Source organism: Dermacentor albipictus, chromosome 1, assembly GCF_038994185.2.
Source record: "Dermacentor albipictus isolate Rhodes 1998 colony chromosome 1, USDA_Dalb.pri_finalv2, whole genome shotgun sequence".
Classification (NCBI taxonomy): domain Eukaryota; kingdom Metazoa; phylum Arthropoda; class Arachnida; order Ixodida; family Ixodidae; genus Dermacentor; species Dermacentor albipictus.
In genome coordinates, this window is record NC_091821.1 from 411,963,624 (window position 1) to 411,980,655 (window position 17,032).

Sequence of the window (17,032 nt, forward strand, 5' to 3'; positions counted from 1 at the left end):
CCTTTGGTTGACAGAATTCTAAGGTGTTCCTGATTCTATTTGCAATTACTTAGTAAATACTTTGTAGGCAACAGACAGCAAGCTGATCGGTCTATAATTTTTCAAGTCTTTGGCGTCCCCTTTCTTATGGATTAGGATTATGTTAGCGTTTTTCCAAGATTTCGGTACGCTCGACGTTATGAGGCATTGCGTATACAGGGTGGCCAGTTTCTCTAGAACAATCTGCCCACCATCCTACAACAAATCTGCTGTTACCTGATCCTCCCCAGCTGCCTTCCCCCTTTGCATATCTTCCAAGGCTTTCCTTACTTCTTCCGGCGTAACCTGTGGGATTTCGAATTCCTATAGACTATTTTCTCTTCCATTATCCATTATCCATTATCTTCTCAGCTTGTTTTTAAATATTGTTCCGTAGCGTCGGCTCGGCACGCATGAAAGTAATACGTGCGCAGAGTAATATAGTACTGATATTGTTTAACTTTTTTTATGTAACTCTCTCTGGCTATTTCGAAGATAACAAACATACAGCAAGAGCTAGAACATATAATGCGGCATTCCGCAAACATATCTGTAGACTAAAGGACTTCGTTTTCATTCTAGCCATGAAAAAGGAGTGCGACAATGCAGAGGTGAGATGCGATTCCAAACAAGAGAGGCCTTAACTCGGCTGGAGGACACCACAGGTCAGCGCAGTAATTGTAACTTGCCGCTACACCCTTCTCACGTTGTGCGATCAATGTGGAACTGTGCTTGGGCCCCTTCCCAAATCCACTTTGGAAAATGGCTATATTTTGTTACGCGAACGAAAAATACAGGAACCATATAAGGCCTCATTTTTTTTTAAGTTGATTTTCTTATTCGCTTGTCAATTTAATTCTCCTGGTGTTCAGGCTAAGTGCTGAATTTGATTAACTCCTGCCGTTCATATTACTTCCAAACAAACTTCAGGTAGTAGTACTGATCGTCACCAGGTTACAAAAAAAAAGAAAGTGTGTTGACGCAGCTTATCTACTTGAACAACTGTTGAAATGCAAGCTGTTTTGCACACGTCTATATTTCTAACATCGTTTAGTTCAGCGCACTTTCACACAGGTTCCTTATCTTTAATGCGGTTAACGTTATTTGGCAACTTCAGCCAATTTGCGCTATATATGCCTGTCTGTTTTTCTGGCGCTCTTACCAGTTCAGCTGCCGCGGTGCCGTTGTGCCACCCTCTTGGTTAGGTATCATATGCGTAACAGATCTATAGACTTGGGAGTGTTACTTAGTGCCGCAACTCACCACCATGACGGTGGATGTAAAACATTCTTTCCACCGCAGGCGTCAGGTAGTGCGTAAAATCGGGAGCAGGCAACTGGCCAATAAACCGTCGTGTTCTATTTGATGGCAACATAGCTGCCGGAGTCGAGACACTCACTGTGTGATGAACCAGAAGAAGGGAAACTGAGGAGCCCATTTTTTATAAGTCACGATCATGTAACTCCTACAGGCAATAAAATCAAGAAAGCAGAGGGCAAATTACTTTTTCTTAATCGAAATGTAAAAATGATGAAGCAAGGAAAGAATACGACAGTCTTATAAACGAAACCGGAAGGGAATGAGTTTATTTAAACTCAGTCATACGCACGCACGGTTTCCAGCATTTCCAGCATTCAGACAGCACTTTTCTGATCGCCGCGATACCCGTTACTGAACAAGCCTAAAAAAAGCACTCAAACAAATAGCGTCCAATTATACTTTATTACGAAACAACCATAGACATCACGAGAATGCGCAAACGTCCTCCGCGCAGCTAACTCGTTCTACGCGAAAACAACATGAAAATGGTGGAGGTTGGATTGTAGTTACTCAGCGAATCTGCCTTAGCACTCATGTCTTGCTTTTCTTTCACAACTTTCGTTGATTTAAGCAATCGCCAGCGTCATGACCGAAGCTTTAATTTTTGTTCACAAATAATACGCACACACAAGACGACTGTCGACAACTTACCTATAGAACGACGACAATTACAGACTATATGAGAAGAAACAGCAATTCATGAATCACTACTAACAAACTGGAGAAGTTTTCTTCGCTCACACATATACGCACAAGGTGTCATAAATGTATTGAAATGTGTCGAAGCGCAGAAACGGAGGTGGCAAGAAAGCTTTAAAACCATAAAGTGCCGCGCATGCTCTATTCACACGTATATATGAAGTTTTCGTTTTCATATTCACAATAAAGATCTTTGGCAAAGTACACGGGTGTGCTAAGTACAAATAGCTGTCTTTAAAAACGGAAGAGAAAGTTAGCAAGTTCCTATCTGACCTTACACTCGTTTAACGTTAACCACTTCTCAAAAAAAGGGACGGCGCCAGAGAGAAATAGCAACGATGCGAAACATGACAGTGCTGAATTTCGCTGTGAAATATGACATTGCATGCAAATACGCCACGTCTCCACACATTTCATCAGCGTTACATGACAAGCATATATACAGCAAATAGCGGCACAGCCGCTTTCTTGATCACACTATAAAACATAGAGATAAAAATAAATTTCTTGGCAGGCGTGTCCAGCACTGTCCCCACCTAAGAGATTGCAGGGAATGGAAATGCAGTCAAGGTCATGCGTCCTTACAGACCGCTTTCCTGTACCTCCAGCTTATCGTATTTGTTTCGTTTCAACACGCTACTGGGCGAGCAATATTAAACCTTGATCAGACGTACCACAACTCGAGCTTGCAGAACAGTTAGCTGCTCTAGCTGGCTAACTTATCGTTTTGGAATGAAGCAAGTGTTCCCAACGAAGGCTTCGAGTGGAGGTACAAGCATTAGAGTTGATCGGTCCGTGATGCCAAGTCACTGAATTTAAATTCAGAGCAGTACAGAGCAGCTGTACTTCAGTGCAGTTGCAGCAATTCAGTACAGAGCTACCGCGCAAATTCTCACCATTCTTTCGAATGGCCAAGAAAGACAATTCTGGGAATAACATGGTTCCCTGAATCCGTTATCGAAAATTTTTTTGAGGCATTGTCGGGCTCCACCGGGTTGGAGGTCTGAAAAGCATCCTCCTAACATCCCCGCAGCCTTGACCGGGCGGTCTTCTTTTTTTTTTTGTAGGCTTACGTTGGATATTAAAGCTTGAAGTTGCACTGGACTTAACTAGTAGCTAACGCTCAGTCCATTTTCTGGTGCCATAAAAGCCTGTATTGTTACGAGGAAAACACGCGGAAGCCGGGAGATGGAAATTCAAGACGATGAGCAAAACGAGAACAAGGTGAAAGCAGGAGCCAACGTTTCGATAAGTGCCTTGAAGAAGACAAGTCCACTTGTCGAAACGTTGGCTCCTGCTTTCACCTTGTTCTCGTTTTGCTCATTGTATTGTTACGAGACATTCAACCTGTTGAAGGAGCACTTGACAACTTTCAGCAGAATTCTTCCCGCCTTTTTTTCTGTTCAAAACGTCACACTATTTCCCCAACGAACACACTTTTCCGAATCGATATTGATCACAGCTATTTTAGAAGGGGCACTTTACTAAGTAACGCCCCGGCAACCTCGTGGTACACGTATAACACCAGTCCGCGACATTTTTCTCGCAGCACCGAGACGCTACCCGTCAGTGTGCCAGCACAAGGCACATTAACGTGCGCAGTTATTTTATCACCAGCGCACAACTTTCTACGTCCCTCAAACTTCGAAGCAGCCGCGGGGTAACCTTCTTTTTCTCACAGGTCGGTGACACGGCCGACGAACAGCAGCAGACCCGTCGGCCTGTGCTTGATGGCGAACACGAAGGGCCGGTCGGCCGCGAAGCGCGGCGTGCCGATGCGGCTCACGATGATGGCCACCGTCGAGGCGCTGGCCACCGTGCCCTTCTCGTCGATCTCGAGCGCCGCGCCGTGGTGCACGTCCTCGACGTACAGGCCTCCCTCCGCCTGCATGCCGCTCAGGTCGGCGTGGTGCTCCGAGAAGAGCGCCTTGACGCCCAGCTTCTTGAGCGGCTCCTTGAGGTCCAGGCTGCTGCGCACCGTCAGCTTGGGCAGCTCGACCTCGATGGAGCGTAGCTCGGGCTTGGCCAAAACGAGGATCTGCTCGAGCCGGGCCTCGATGTCTCTCAGGTCCTTCTGGTTGCGGCGCCTCGGCAGGGCGAGCACGAGGCTGCTCTCGCCCGTGTAGGGCAGCTCGAGAACGTACGCGTCGCCCTCGTACGCCAGCGGGAACTTGCCCTTGCCGCTCATCATGCGCACGGGAGAGTTGCGCGTGACGCCGCGGAAGATGCCGTCGTACGAGTCGTTCGGGTTGAACGCCTTCGCCCAGACGCCGCGAAAGTGGACGGCGTTCAGCAGAAGAAGCTTGCTGAGAGGGTCCGGGGACCTGCGCGTGAGGAGAAAGTCGGCTTAGCTCGTGCACGTTATGGGCGTGTTCTTATCGCGGCTGTGAAAGAGCATTGAGACGCTCTATACATTGCTGGTTTCATCGATTTTTACTTCGTGAATTTCTTGCATTAGTCACCGCAGTGCGAAGCGCACGATCACGTTCCGTCGTTAGGAGGGAGAGCGCGAGAATGATGGCGAATACGTTTATTTTGTTTGTTTGTTTGTTTGTTTTTTACTTTTCTTAGCGGTAAGTTATCCTTGAGGATAATGTATACGGAGTCTTGTGCCTAAGGTGAAAACATGTGGATGTAAAATACTGAAAGACGAAATTTTGGCATCTATTCTTGCAGCTATTGTGCATTAGTTCTAAGGCCGGTGGCTTATACTAACGAGCTTCCGTAGAATTTTTAGGGAGCGTAACATGTGTAGTGCAGGATTAACAAAAGTGCCTGTCATACGTTCTATGCGAAGAAAAGTGACACCGTCAATAAAACGAGAGTTGGGCCGAAATTTCTAGCTCTTAGCTCTCATGTGTTTTATGATTGCCCTTTATTATATAACTAACTGCGTTGTTGCCTATACAAGGAGAACAATAGTCATGAGAAGCATCATCAGATAACTAATTGAATTCCTAACAAAGTCCTTGTCATGCAGAAACGGGCACCGTATTTTTGATTATTTTCGCTTTTCAATAACACAGGTGACCCTGCTACATATGCCACAAAAGTATAGCAGGCTGTGAGAATGGGAACTGTCAGGTTGCCAATAAATTTATGTCGATAAAAAAATAAAATCACAAAAATTACGATATCTCAAGTTGGCGAAGAACTTGGTTTGCTTATAGTAAGCCAAGCTAAATTATGGGCCAATTGATCGCGTCCAGACAGGAAAAGGTATATTACCCCTACATTTACTTCAGAAATACGTTATTCTTGTCTTTTTACGCTGCTCCGACATTCGGATGATAGCGAGAATCATCTGCGGATAAGTTACAGATAACTGAGGGCAGAAGCTACAAAGATCGCTAGCACTAGCCTTTCGTTATGTAATACACAAGCTATCATATCTAATCGATGAAGCGGAAGTTGTGCGAATAATCTACATCAAACTGAAGAAGTTCCCAGAAGTGTTCTCATCTAACGTTTACCGCCACGCCCACGTGGAAACACCCTGGCAGTAACACCGTCAATAAAACAAGAGTTTGGCCGAAATTTCTAGCTCTTAGCTCTCATGTGTTTTATGATTGCCCTTTATTATATAACTAACTGCGTTGTTGCCTATACAAGGAGAACAATAGTCATGAGAAGCATCATCAGAGAACTAATTGAATTCCTAACAAAGTCCTTGTCATGCAGAAACGGGCACCGTATTTTTGACTATTTTCGCTTTTCAATAACACAGGTGACCCTGCTACATATGCCACAAAAGTATAGCAAGCTGTGAGAATGGGAACTGTCAGGTTGCCAATAAATTTATGTCGATAAAAAAATAAAATCACAAAAATTACGATATCTCAAGTTGGCGAAGAACTTGGTTTGCTTATAGTAAGCCAAGCTAAATTATGGGCCAATTGATCGCGTCCAGACAGGAAAAGGTATATTACCCCTACATTTACTTCAGAAATACGTTATTCTTGTCTTTTTACGCTGCTCCGACATTCGGATGATAGCGAGAATCATCTGCGGATAAGTTACAGATAACTGAGGGCAGAAGCTACAAAGATCGCTAGCACTAGCCTTTCGTTATGTAATACACAAGCTATCATATCTAATCGATGAAGCGGAAGTTGTGCGAATAATCTACATCAAACTGAAGAAGTTCCCAGAAGAGTTCTCCTCTAACGTTTACCGCCACGCCCAAGTGGAAACACCCTGGCATTAAACGCCCGCTACAACCTTAATGCGCGCCTGGTCGCTCGTAAGTAGGCCTGTTCGGTTTTCCCCTCAGCGGAGCCGGATCTCAGTCCGGTTACACAAGCGAAAAATGTTGCTTTCGCCTTAGAGTTAAACGCTCACGGAATCGTGTATACTCTCACCGACCGCCACACATCCAGACCGCACACGTAGATCAGTCGGAATTTCGTTGACCGATGAAAATTACGACTTTGTGCATGTGAACTAATGCGCAGAACCGTTCACTTGAGTATCTCCGCTAACGCCAACACCACCTTCTTGCCCGTCGACCTCTGCATCCCATCACATGTATTCCTCGCTTACGAAACTCAAATGTCGGTCCAATTTCTAGCGATGTGACAAACATAAGTTCTTTCTCCTTATCAACTTTACCTGAACGAGGGTAGATAAACGAAATTGAGTCTAATTAAGTCACCAGCCTTTTCTCAATCTGGTTTCTGATTTATCTCTTTAAGACGCATTACACAATATGGTGCATTGATGGCTTGTCGGTGCCAAACACATGTATGTGCGCACAAACATGGTTTTACTGATAGTTGTAAGGTCAGAACGAAAATGTTCAAAGTTCATCACAGGTCTTCCCTGTTGTAGACTGTGATAAACTGTACTTCTTTCACACCCTGCTTTTTCTAGGATCGACAAAGAGAACTTACCGAAGCAAATACTCCCTGCTTCCATGGTCCCTGTTTTAATATCATCTACATATCCGTGTCTAAATGTTCACATAGGCCGGATGTTCTCGCGCCTATCCAATGTTTCTACGGGGACCAAAAATATATTTGCGACTCAGTTACTTGATGCTACCCACATACCGGGCGCGTTGCCCTACATGTCGACGTCTGGCTGCTTACCTTCGCAGGGCGTCCTTAATGCGACCTCCCGTAAGCCGAGAGACTTCGCCGTTGACTCGGCTGAGCAGGTCCTCCGAGCGCGAGAAATCCACCTCCATGACGCCGCCATCATCCAGGTACTCGTCCAGGTTGGCCCGGTACTCCGGCGACACGGGGTCTCCCGCCCTCGTGAGCGCGATGCTGGTCGAGGCCAGCTCACTCGAACTGCTCAGCAGGTGCCTGGCGATCTCGCGCTGAGCGGCGAGCGCCGCCCCCGGGTCCTCGAAGCTATCCACGGCCAGTGCGCGAGACAGCTCGGCCGCCGTCTCGTTGCGGGCTCCCAGCAGGACCATGGCGAGCACGCGACTCAGACTCCACGGGGAGAAGAAGAGGTTCCCCGTCGCGCTGGCGTTCGCGTACGCCCGGTACAGGGCCAAGCCGAAGTCGTTGCTGGCCTTCGCCACGCCTTCGGGCACGACGTCGGCAGGGCCCGGAGCTCCGCCGTCGACGAGGTTGTTGGGCTGGCCATTGGCAGGAGCGGCGAGGCAACGGAAGACGATGCACGAGCCGAGGAGGGCGAAAATCGCTGCGTGGGGCAGCCTAGAAGACTGCATCTTGTGCTGAAGAAGGTGTCGACGTAGACTTGACGGGGCCACAGTTTCGTCGAGTATCGGCCGCACCAAAGTCGCTCGCGCCTCCGTGTACGTATGGAATGGCTCAGAATGAGACTGGCGCGAGTGCGGTATTCGGTGTCGACGCCTCCAGTGAACAGTCGGGAACGAAGGACGAAGACCTCCCTTGCGAGGAGAAAGAAGAACAAAAACGGTGTCAAGAAGAGCGCGCCACAGGCAGCGGAGGTATGACGGCTGCCGTAAGCCGGCCGGCCCGTTAATACCGGGGCCGGAGAGCACAAGGCGAGAAGGAAAGGCGAGGTGTGTGTGCCGCACGTGTGTGCGTGTGTGAGGTAGCGCCTAATCGAGAACCGGTCACGTGTGAGGGACCCAGCCCCCGACAGCAGCGCAAGCGTGCGTTACCCTTCGCACGTTACCCTTCGCGCGTTATCCTCGCTCGGCCGAAGGAAAACTAGAATTGACTATCGAAACGGTGGGAGAGACACGGGCGTCGCTTCAATCACGCGGCAACGAGGGCATGCCCACCGCGTCACAGGGGTGGGGGCACACGGTCTGGTGACGTCAGAGGCGTCTCTCTTCTTACCGCCTATGTTTTGTGAAGTTATTCTCGCCTGTCATATGGGCTGTCAGCGTGGCCCGCTGCTAAGGAACCACGAGTGCAACAAGTGCTGACCGTATATATGTAGGTAGGAAAAGGGGAAAGGGAAAGGGTGTCGAAATTGTATAACTGACAGCCCCAAGCGGCGTTCCCTTCTGTTGCGACTCTCAGCGGTAATGGCCATATCACACTGATGACGTTAGCCATAGGTGAGACAGCAGTCTTATCACGCGAGCTGACAGCGCCTGTCTCTCTCACTTGGCTTCTTATTTCGTCCCTTTAGCACTTCGGGCTGCAAGATCCGCGTCCTTCAGGGGGTCAGCAAAGTATCGCGTAGCCCTCATTGAGAATGTCGCCGCGATAAAAAACATGGTTAGCGCTGCATATGTATTGCTTTTCTTAAATATCTACAGTTATCTACGCTTTGCATTGAATAGCACATTATTTTTTTTTCTTTTTCCATTTAGGCTAATGAGGCCGTTGGATTACTCCAGGAAGCAAATAATCGCGAGTTTTCGCTATGCAACATTACGTTTCGCATTGAGTTTCGCGATCCTTATGTGGACAACGCACTATATGGCAATGTCATTTGAAGAAATGACGTGTGTTTGTTAAGGGACATTTGCATGCGTAGTTTGTTGTCGACGCAGCCACTGTGCGGCCAATTTTCAGACGCGGCCAAGCACCAAGGATGCGCGACAACACCTTATTCAAGCCAATATCCCAAACACATGAGCATGAAAACACCAAACACGCTTTCCGGTTTTTCCAATCACTTTTTAGTGGCACGCGTTTCATTTCCTGGCAACGCGAACTAGGCTACGCCCTATGTGATAACAGAATTTATGTTGCTTGTATTCTGAACACCCGCGCCCATACTGCTATGATAAACTACATGTTCAATGAATCTAATTTATTTATTTATTTATTTATTTATTTATTTATTTATTTATTTATTTATTATACCCTCAGGGCCACAGGCATTACAGAGGGGAGTGGGTAATATAGGTTATAAAGACAATAAATACAATACAGTGAATTTTGTTAGGACATAAATTCAACATTCTCCAAAACAAACAAAGGTTGTTAGTGCATCACGAAATCGTTGATTATCCTCAATGGCTGCAATATCGGGAGGATGGCGGTTCCATTCGACAGATGTCTGGGGAAGGTATCACTGAAAACAAGCTTTAGTTTTGCATTTTTGGATGCCAACCTTGTGCCGATGATCAGTGCGATGGGAGATGTATTCCGGTGGTGTAATAAGATCGTTATGTAGCGTCAATCGCCGAAGTTATACCGTTATCAAAATGGCGTCCGGTCTGATGCTCCCTGTGAGCCCGAAGGTGGATAGACGGTAAATGGCGCGTCTGCCCTTAAGCGTTTTATACCTTACTAGTTCCATAAGCTGGTGGTCACATTGTTGGTTACTAGCTGTGAATGGTAGCGACCGTCCTGGCGGAGGACAAGCCAGCGACTCTCTTATGTAAACAACGTCCCACCTGTATCCCTTTAACACCTAAACTACCATCTTATCATTGTAAATTAATTTACCTCAAATGTAAATAAGGGTATAAAACGGCACGTAGCTCACACTCTTACAACAGGGTGTAAGGGCGAGAGTTATAGGCCGATTTAAGTCATTATTTACTTTTAAAGGGGTAAATTCTTTTACAGTATAAATAGCATAGTAACAACGCCAGAGCACACGACTTACAACTTACTAGTTGTGACTACTGCGAGTCGGTCCTACAAATGTGAATGCAGGCTGGATGCTTATCCAGGCCTAGATCTTGCAGCATCGACATGTAGATCACTGATGATGGCAGCGCTAACCATAAAATGTTACTTCCAGCATCGAGTGCCCCGTGCCAGACTGCTGCACATGCCTGCTCGCACGGTGCAGACAACCTCTCGCCATTTCTTCCATTGTAAATCCAAGTGGCGCTTTTTCATGGCACCTCTTGAGCGACCATTCGATTCACGTGAGGGATTCGCACAACCCACTCACATGACGTACTTGAACCCTCCATTTAAAAAAAAAAGCTAACTTGTGGGGTTTTATGTGCCAAAACCACGAGCTGATTATGATTATGAGCTGATTATGATTATAAGCATTCGAGCGTTTTTTGCATTCCAACCCAATAGAAATGCGGCTGCCTCGGCCGGTATCGATACCTCGAACTCCAGCTCGGCAGTGCAACGCAATAGGCAGTGAGCTAATACGCGGCTAATCATTCATTCAGGGTCGGGCTAAGCATTGGGGAGGGCCGAGGCTGATGAGCGTTATGGTCTGTACCATTACGTTGTCACAGGTGAAAACAAAATGCAGTTTAAGAAGCTTTATGCGTAGTAACTACAAATATCTGTAGCGTCTTTTCATTTTCTTTCATTTGTTTTTCGTTTCTTGCTTTCACATTGCCAACACGCGCTTTCAGTTAAACGAATCCCCTTTGACAACTGGGGCCTGATCCTACTTAGCACCGATATTAGACCTTCGCTGAGCTCATTGTACCCTGAGGTTCCCAATCTATCATCTTTTGTTACGCTGAGTGTGGTAGCTCAAAATTCTGATTTAAGCACGAGGGTTGACGCACAGCCTATATAGCCACGTTTTCGATTCGCTGGAGCAAGTTTTCAGTTATAGAGAACTCAGCCAAGCGTATACTAATAAATAATTACTAAATATTTTTGACGCAATATTTCATTGTATTGGTGTTTTGTTTTTCACAAGTTTATTCTCTAAAGACCAAAATAAAGGTGAGCAAGATTAGTAGATTAGTTTTCGTGAGTTTCGTGTATTGAGCGCTGTGATTAGGCATTGCATAGGGAGCCTACATGAACAGAAAAAAAAAAAGCAGAGCTTACATGCAGGTTCCCTGGCATTGCAGAGTTAAAGCGGCTCTAAGGATAAGCAGTAAATTATTTAAAAATGACAAAGACTCTTTCAAAACCCCATTTTTTGTTAAATTCAAGCTAGGAAATTCAATACTTGAGAAAGAAAAAAACAAAGTTCAATAAGGTGAACACAAGCCAGACGTGTATTCTTGAATTTTCGCTCCTATACTATATAGCGCCGGTACGTCTTTGTGAAGTCAGCGACCACCACCTTTTGTTTTGCTTTTTTCTTTCTTTTTCTTTGCATTTGGGGTGCTGTGGCGCAAGTAATCGTTCTCGAAGCCAGCTAAGGTCAGCCTTTGGCTCATTCTGAATACAACGCACACCGCCGATAAAACGGTATTCGGGCCCAGGCAAACTTTGTCAAAATCCATGACGTCGCTGCTGACTGGTGGGGGAACTGCAAGGAAGCATCACCACCGACCATCAGTTTGGCTTATGCCCCCTCTCATGCTAAGAACGGCTCTTTAGGTATTCCAGAAAGGTTATTTACTAATACAGTTCGACTTGTTTTCTCTTAGTGTCCCCTTCAAAGGAGCCATGTCACGACATTTCTGACTAAACTTTTTCTTGTGCTTTATATCAAGGTCCTCGACCTTGAAACCATAAAAACAAAAAAAATATACTGAGTAGTCAGGCTTCCCAGTATTTAAGCTTGCCAGTATATGATCGCGTGGTAGCAGAACATCGTGACGTTTTGGCATTCGCTCTAGCTCGCTCGGAGATCTGTTTGGTGGACGACCGAGCGAGTCGGAGCCATTACCACAACGTCGCAACGTAGTGCTACCACATGACCACACTTAGTGTCATGATGTCACTTCTCCCCCAACCTCCCCTCCCCACCACCCACACATCTTCTGAGAAACCAAACCGAAGCTGGTCGTAAATAGCTGTTGCAGTAAACTGTGAAGTGTGCTCTGAGGCCAGGCAACATATTTCCTTTAGAATTTCGAGGTTCGGAGGAACATTGACCGCTTATTGTGCCACTGTCCTCAATTTCCAGCACAAAGACAATCTTTGTCCAACACATTCAGGAAATTAGATGATCGTCCTCTGAGTGAACAGACAGTACTAGAGCACCGTCCCCACCGATCATCGGCTCAGAAGGCAAATAAGGCACTTTTGTGCTTTCTCAGAAGGTCTGATTTGCACGAGCGGCTTTAACTCGAGTACTGCCCGTGTACATCTCTACACCATCTCTCTCTCTCTTCTCTCCCTTCCCTCTCTTCCCCGTCTCCCTTCGCCGAACGTAGGGTAGCTAACCGGACCCTTGACATGCTAACATCCCTGCCTCCCTTATGTCCCTCTCTCTCTCGAGGTTGAGGACCTTCGTTTTAATGCACAAAAACGAAAAGTCAAAAACTTAATCTCAGTTATATCCATCTCAGCTTCCGCTGAACATCGTCCCCGCCGTGCCTACCCACCATCGCTCTACTAACAAAAACGACGTGCAACTGGTGGAGCTCCGTGAACCACCGCGAGGCGACGAGAATAGCGCTCGCCTGGAGCTACGACGCGCCGCCGTCATCCGACGCCAGGCGGACGAGGAACGAGTCCTCCACAAAGACGCGGAAATGAAAAACCTCCAGCGGGAAGTTCGGACACCTGCTGCTCCGCAAGACTCGCCCGGACTGCTTCCGTCGGGTGTAGGTTTACGCGGCGCCTCTTGCGCATAAACACAATCCGGCTCGCCACATTCGTTCGTGTGCGACGCGCTACAATGTCACGAAGAATTGATCCCCAGAAATGGAGGCAGATTGTGCTCTGCTATTCTGGAAAGCTTGTAGCATAGTTTCCCGCAAAAAAAAAATTACTAGGGGGAACTCTGCCGCTAGTGTCGACGGAAACTTCCAAGTGTAGCGGTTCAGCTGCAGCATATAGGAATGACAGGCAGTGCGTATGTTTGCCTATACTTCGTCCTTCTGGTTTCAGAAGGATTTATGACCTCGAAATGCGGTCATTTTCGCCAAAATATTGCGTTATCAATTCAATAATCCGCAGTAACAACGCATGCGAGCAGAAAACATTGATTGCTTAGAAACATAGAAAAATTAGACGCGATAATTACATTACACCTGAAGAACGTCTGAAGCCGCAAGCGCGAAGATTAGACAAATCCCTGCACTGTCTTATCATTCCAATTATAGCTGAACTAATTCGGTAATGCACTGTCAGATGCTTCGCCTGTGGGAATGACGCCTAGAGACCGCCGGCTTCGCTGGTGAATGGCATGCATCCATTTGGCATGTCTTCTCTATACTCGCAAGGCTGCATCTCAAATAAGCGATTGCTTGAGGGGAAGCGTTAACCGGGCAGAGAACGGAGTTCTTGTCTTTTAAATAAGTGTGCTCTTATCGCCTCGCACGAACTGAAGGCCGACTTAAGGGCAGCCTTTGACACTGACCGTCGTATCTATAGGCCTATCCAGTTTCCCTGTTCATGGTGTATCTAGTGCCAAGGTCTCGGTTGAGAAACAACTTTTCCAAATCTTTAAAAACAGGATGCACTCTGCACTTCGAAGGGCTACTATCTGAAGCTAGAGCCACTGCAAGGGCGTGACATCTTCAACGTACTAGTGGACAAGAATACACTTGACACTTGACAGAAATGCAAATTCGCCTTGAGTGGGCCTCCTCGACAAACTGCACTCTGCTGGACGACATTGAAGACCCACTGGTTTGTTAATTCATGCGATTATTTTTTTTGCATTGCACCTCTTTAGCTCCAAGAAGCGACCACAAATACTTGCGTTTTAATTTATCTGCGCAATGCGGAAATGTTCTGTGTCCTTGTAACAAAATAGCTGTAATATGCTGTAGGCTGAGATATTGCGGCTTTACATCTTAACAAGTCTGCGTTTGGAAGAACGTTTTAGAACACTTTCCTTTTTGCCTGAAGTAACGCTTAACGAATATTATTGGCTTCTATTAGGAAGAAGAGTGGCCTCACAAGTGCCGAAAACACAGACAAAAGAAAAGTGGCCTCCTCTGCATTGATACCCAATTTCAGCGTGACAAGAAGGCAACGCCCAGGCACAATCGGACAAAATGGCTTCGGACCCTTGAGTGTGCTAATAAATAAAACATTTTATTTCGCTGCGATAGACAGCTGCTCGCCAGGAAAGGAGGATGAAGTTGCGCGCTGATCATCGCGACACCGCGTTACGTTTGCCTCATACGCGACCTGGCTGATGACAAAATTTGCTTTGACATTTCAAAGGTCCGCTACCCGTCACCCCGTTGCGGTTGCCCGAGTAGTCTCCCCGTCGTTGCTAGCCCACAATCTCATCACAAACAGCCCTTGTTATCGCTATCGTACTATCGTTTCGACGACTCAGAAAACGACAATGAAACAAGACATCCCAGAAGCGTGACTCCCATGCAGCCCCAAATCATGACCGTCGCGCTAAGCTTACACGTTCCATGCAGGCATACCGCGCGTGTCGTACGCATAACGTGCGAACTAAATACCGGTAGGGCATACGCACTTACCTGGGAGACGTTCGCTCGCACTGTTCTGTAGGCGAAAGCCCAGTCCCGCAGCCGAGAAAACCGGCGAGTTTTCCTCTTGGGACCACACGCTACCTTCGTAGCAGAGCCGATGTCATCCGGGCCTTCGAGGGAGGACGGCCGCGTAAGAAGAAAACAAAAAGTTCCGCGTAGGGGAGCCGAGCAGGCCGAAGGAGTGGGGCAGGCGTCAGATGAGGAAAGAAGCAGGCGAAACGGAGAGACGAACCCGCTCGCGTGTAGTGGGCGAGCGAGGGAATCCTTCGCGCACGCAACGCGACGACGATGGCGACGGCTGTGCTACCACTACGGTGGCCGCGAGGCGGTGAACAGGGAGAGTGTGTTGCGACGGCGGCCGGCACCAGAGACGGGGCCCGATAGCGGGGCGACGACGGGAGTGCGCGTGCGTCTTGTGTGTACGCGCGCCCTGCGAGCGGCCGAGTGGTTTTTGTGGTAGTGGTTGGTGCGCGTGGCGGCGGGCGCCCCGTGTGGCCCCGTACGCACCTCGCGCCGGGCGACCTCGCGTTCCCGGGCGGCGGCTGTGGGGGGGTGTTTATTTTTCGTTTCGCCTTGGGGCACGGTTCTTGCAGAGTTTCGGAGGGAGGAGAAGGGAACGAGTTTCCGCCGTCGTCGCGGCCAGCGTGCGTGCGACCGCTGCTGGCATGGTCCCTCGCTCGCGCGTGGTGGTGGCCGCGGGGCATGGGTGCCCGAACGGGCGCCTGTTTACAACTCGCCGCGGGAGACGGGCCACGCAGACGCTTCTCTCTCTCTCTCTCTCTCTCCCTCTCTTTTCCACTTCCTTGGGCGCGGACAGACGCGTAAAAGATATTTGCACGCGTGTACTTAGCTCTCCCCTCGTGCGACAACGACGCCTTCTCATTGAAACGACCCCCGTTACAACAAAGCGCGCGATTTACGGGTGGAAGTACGACCCACCTGAATCGGCAAGGACCGACGACTCGAAGTGTCAGTCGCCGGTCCGTGGAATGAAAACACGTTTCCTGACCTTGCAGCAACCGGTAGTACCCACAGATGGGACCACCTCTTCGTTCGCTAGAAATCAAACTAAAATGTAACAATGTGATTAGAAGAGTGATAGCAATAATAACGATTCAAAAAATTAAGTAACGGATATTAACGTCCCGAAACTTCGCAGTGGGTGGGTCATGAGGGACGCCGTATTGAAGGACTAAGTACACGTAAGTACACAGACTAAGTAATCCAAGTACACAGGCGCTCTTGCATTTCGATCCCATGCGAAGTTTGGCGGCGAGAATCGTTCCTGAGACCTGCTGCTCAGCAGCAGAATGCCACAGCTAGTGAGCCAGCACGGCGAATAATAAAGTAATGCAGTATTCCTAAAATGTTGCAGCCACCAAGAAACGCTTCCATGGGGCTCTTGCATTGCCCAGGGGGCGCTGCGAAAAAGGTGCTAAAAAGCGCCCTCAGTCCTAAAATGGGTCGTACCAAGCTCGGTCGTCTGCTTCGGAAAGCACGTTTACAATATGGACCCGCCACTTTCGGTTGTGTTGTATCACGGCCTGCAGCGAATATCCGGTGCCGAAGATTTTTTTCAGGGGTGGCACGCTGCGTAAAGGCAAGAAATTATGCAGTGCCGAATACCTGTATGCCGTTCATGAATTAAGCGGCGAAGTTTTAGCGCGGTGTCAATCGCAAGTGAAGCGAGTCGCGTACGAAGTGGAACTTCAGGTTAGGTTTGCACGCTGCTAGATTCAGGCACACAAACGCGAGGAAATGCTTGATATAAATGAATCCACAGCAGCGATAAGCAGACATCATGTGTACGGAACTGCTCGAGCACACGATCGTACGCGCCGCGAAGGCAGCGGTCTTTCGACATGCCACGAAACGGCGGGCCTCCTGCAATCTTTGTTGACTGCATGCCGCTAAACAAGTAGTTATGCCTGCGTTGCCGTAGCGGCCATGTGTCCCTTTTAGTAACTGGTTATAACTGATGCAATGCATATGAGCTCGCACGTACGTGCGAATCGCGCTGCAGCGCGAGCTCGTGCGCTGCTCGCTTGACGTAGCTTTTAATGACAGCGCTCGAACATCGATCTGCTGTAATCAATACTACTTTGCTGCGCTGCCTCAACATGCTGACTTGATGTCAAGTATGAGCACATTTATAACTCTCTAACCTGTGCTGCTCGTAGTGGGGTAGTGAATTGTCACTGAATCAGCCCGGCCATTTGTGGTCATTTGCACACACCTGGTCACTTAACCACTTCGCATCGGTCGAATTGTTAATTGTCGCTCTGGCCGGGTCTC

At 48.0% G+C, this 17,032-nt stretch overlaps 1 protein-coding gene across 1 annotated transcript; it reads right to left on the minus strand.

Annotated features, from left to right (window-relative positions):
- Positions 1-1,575: 1,575 nt before the first annotated feature.
- On the minus strand, positions 1,576-15,298 carry LOC135913041 (leukocyte elastase inhibitor A-like). Its single transcript, XM_065445680.2, has 3 exons — positions 14,726-15,298; positions 7,128-7,903; positions 1,576-4,361 (listed from the first exon to the last, which is right to left on the minus strand). The coding sequence occupies exons 2-3, from the start codon at positions 7,718-7,720 to the stop codon at positions 3,713-3,715; spliced, it is 1,242 nt and encodes a 413-aa protein (XP_065301752.1). The 5' UTR covers positions 7,721-7,903; positions 14,726-15,298; the 3' UTR covers positions 1,576-3,712.
- Between the last annotated feature and the right edge of the window lie 1,734 nt (positions 15,299-17,032).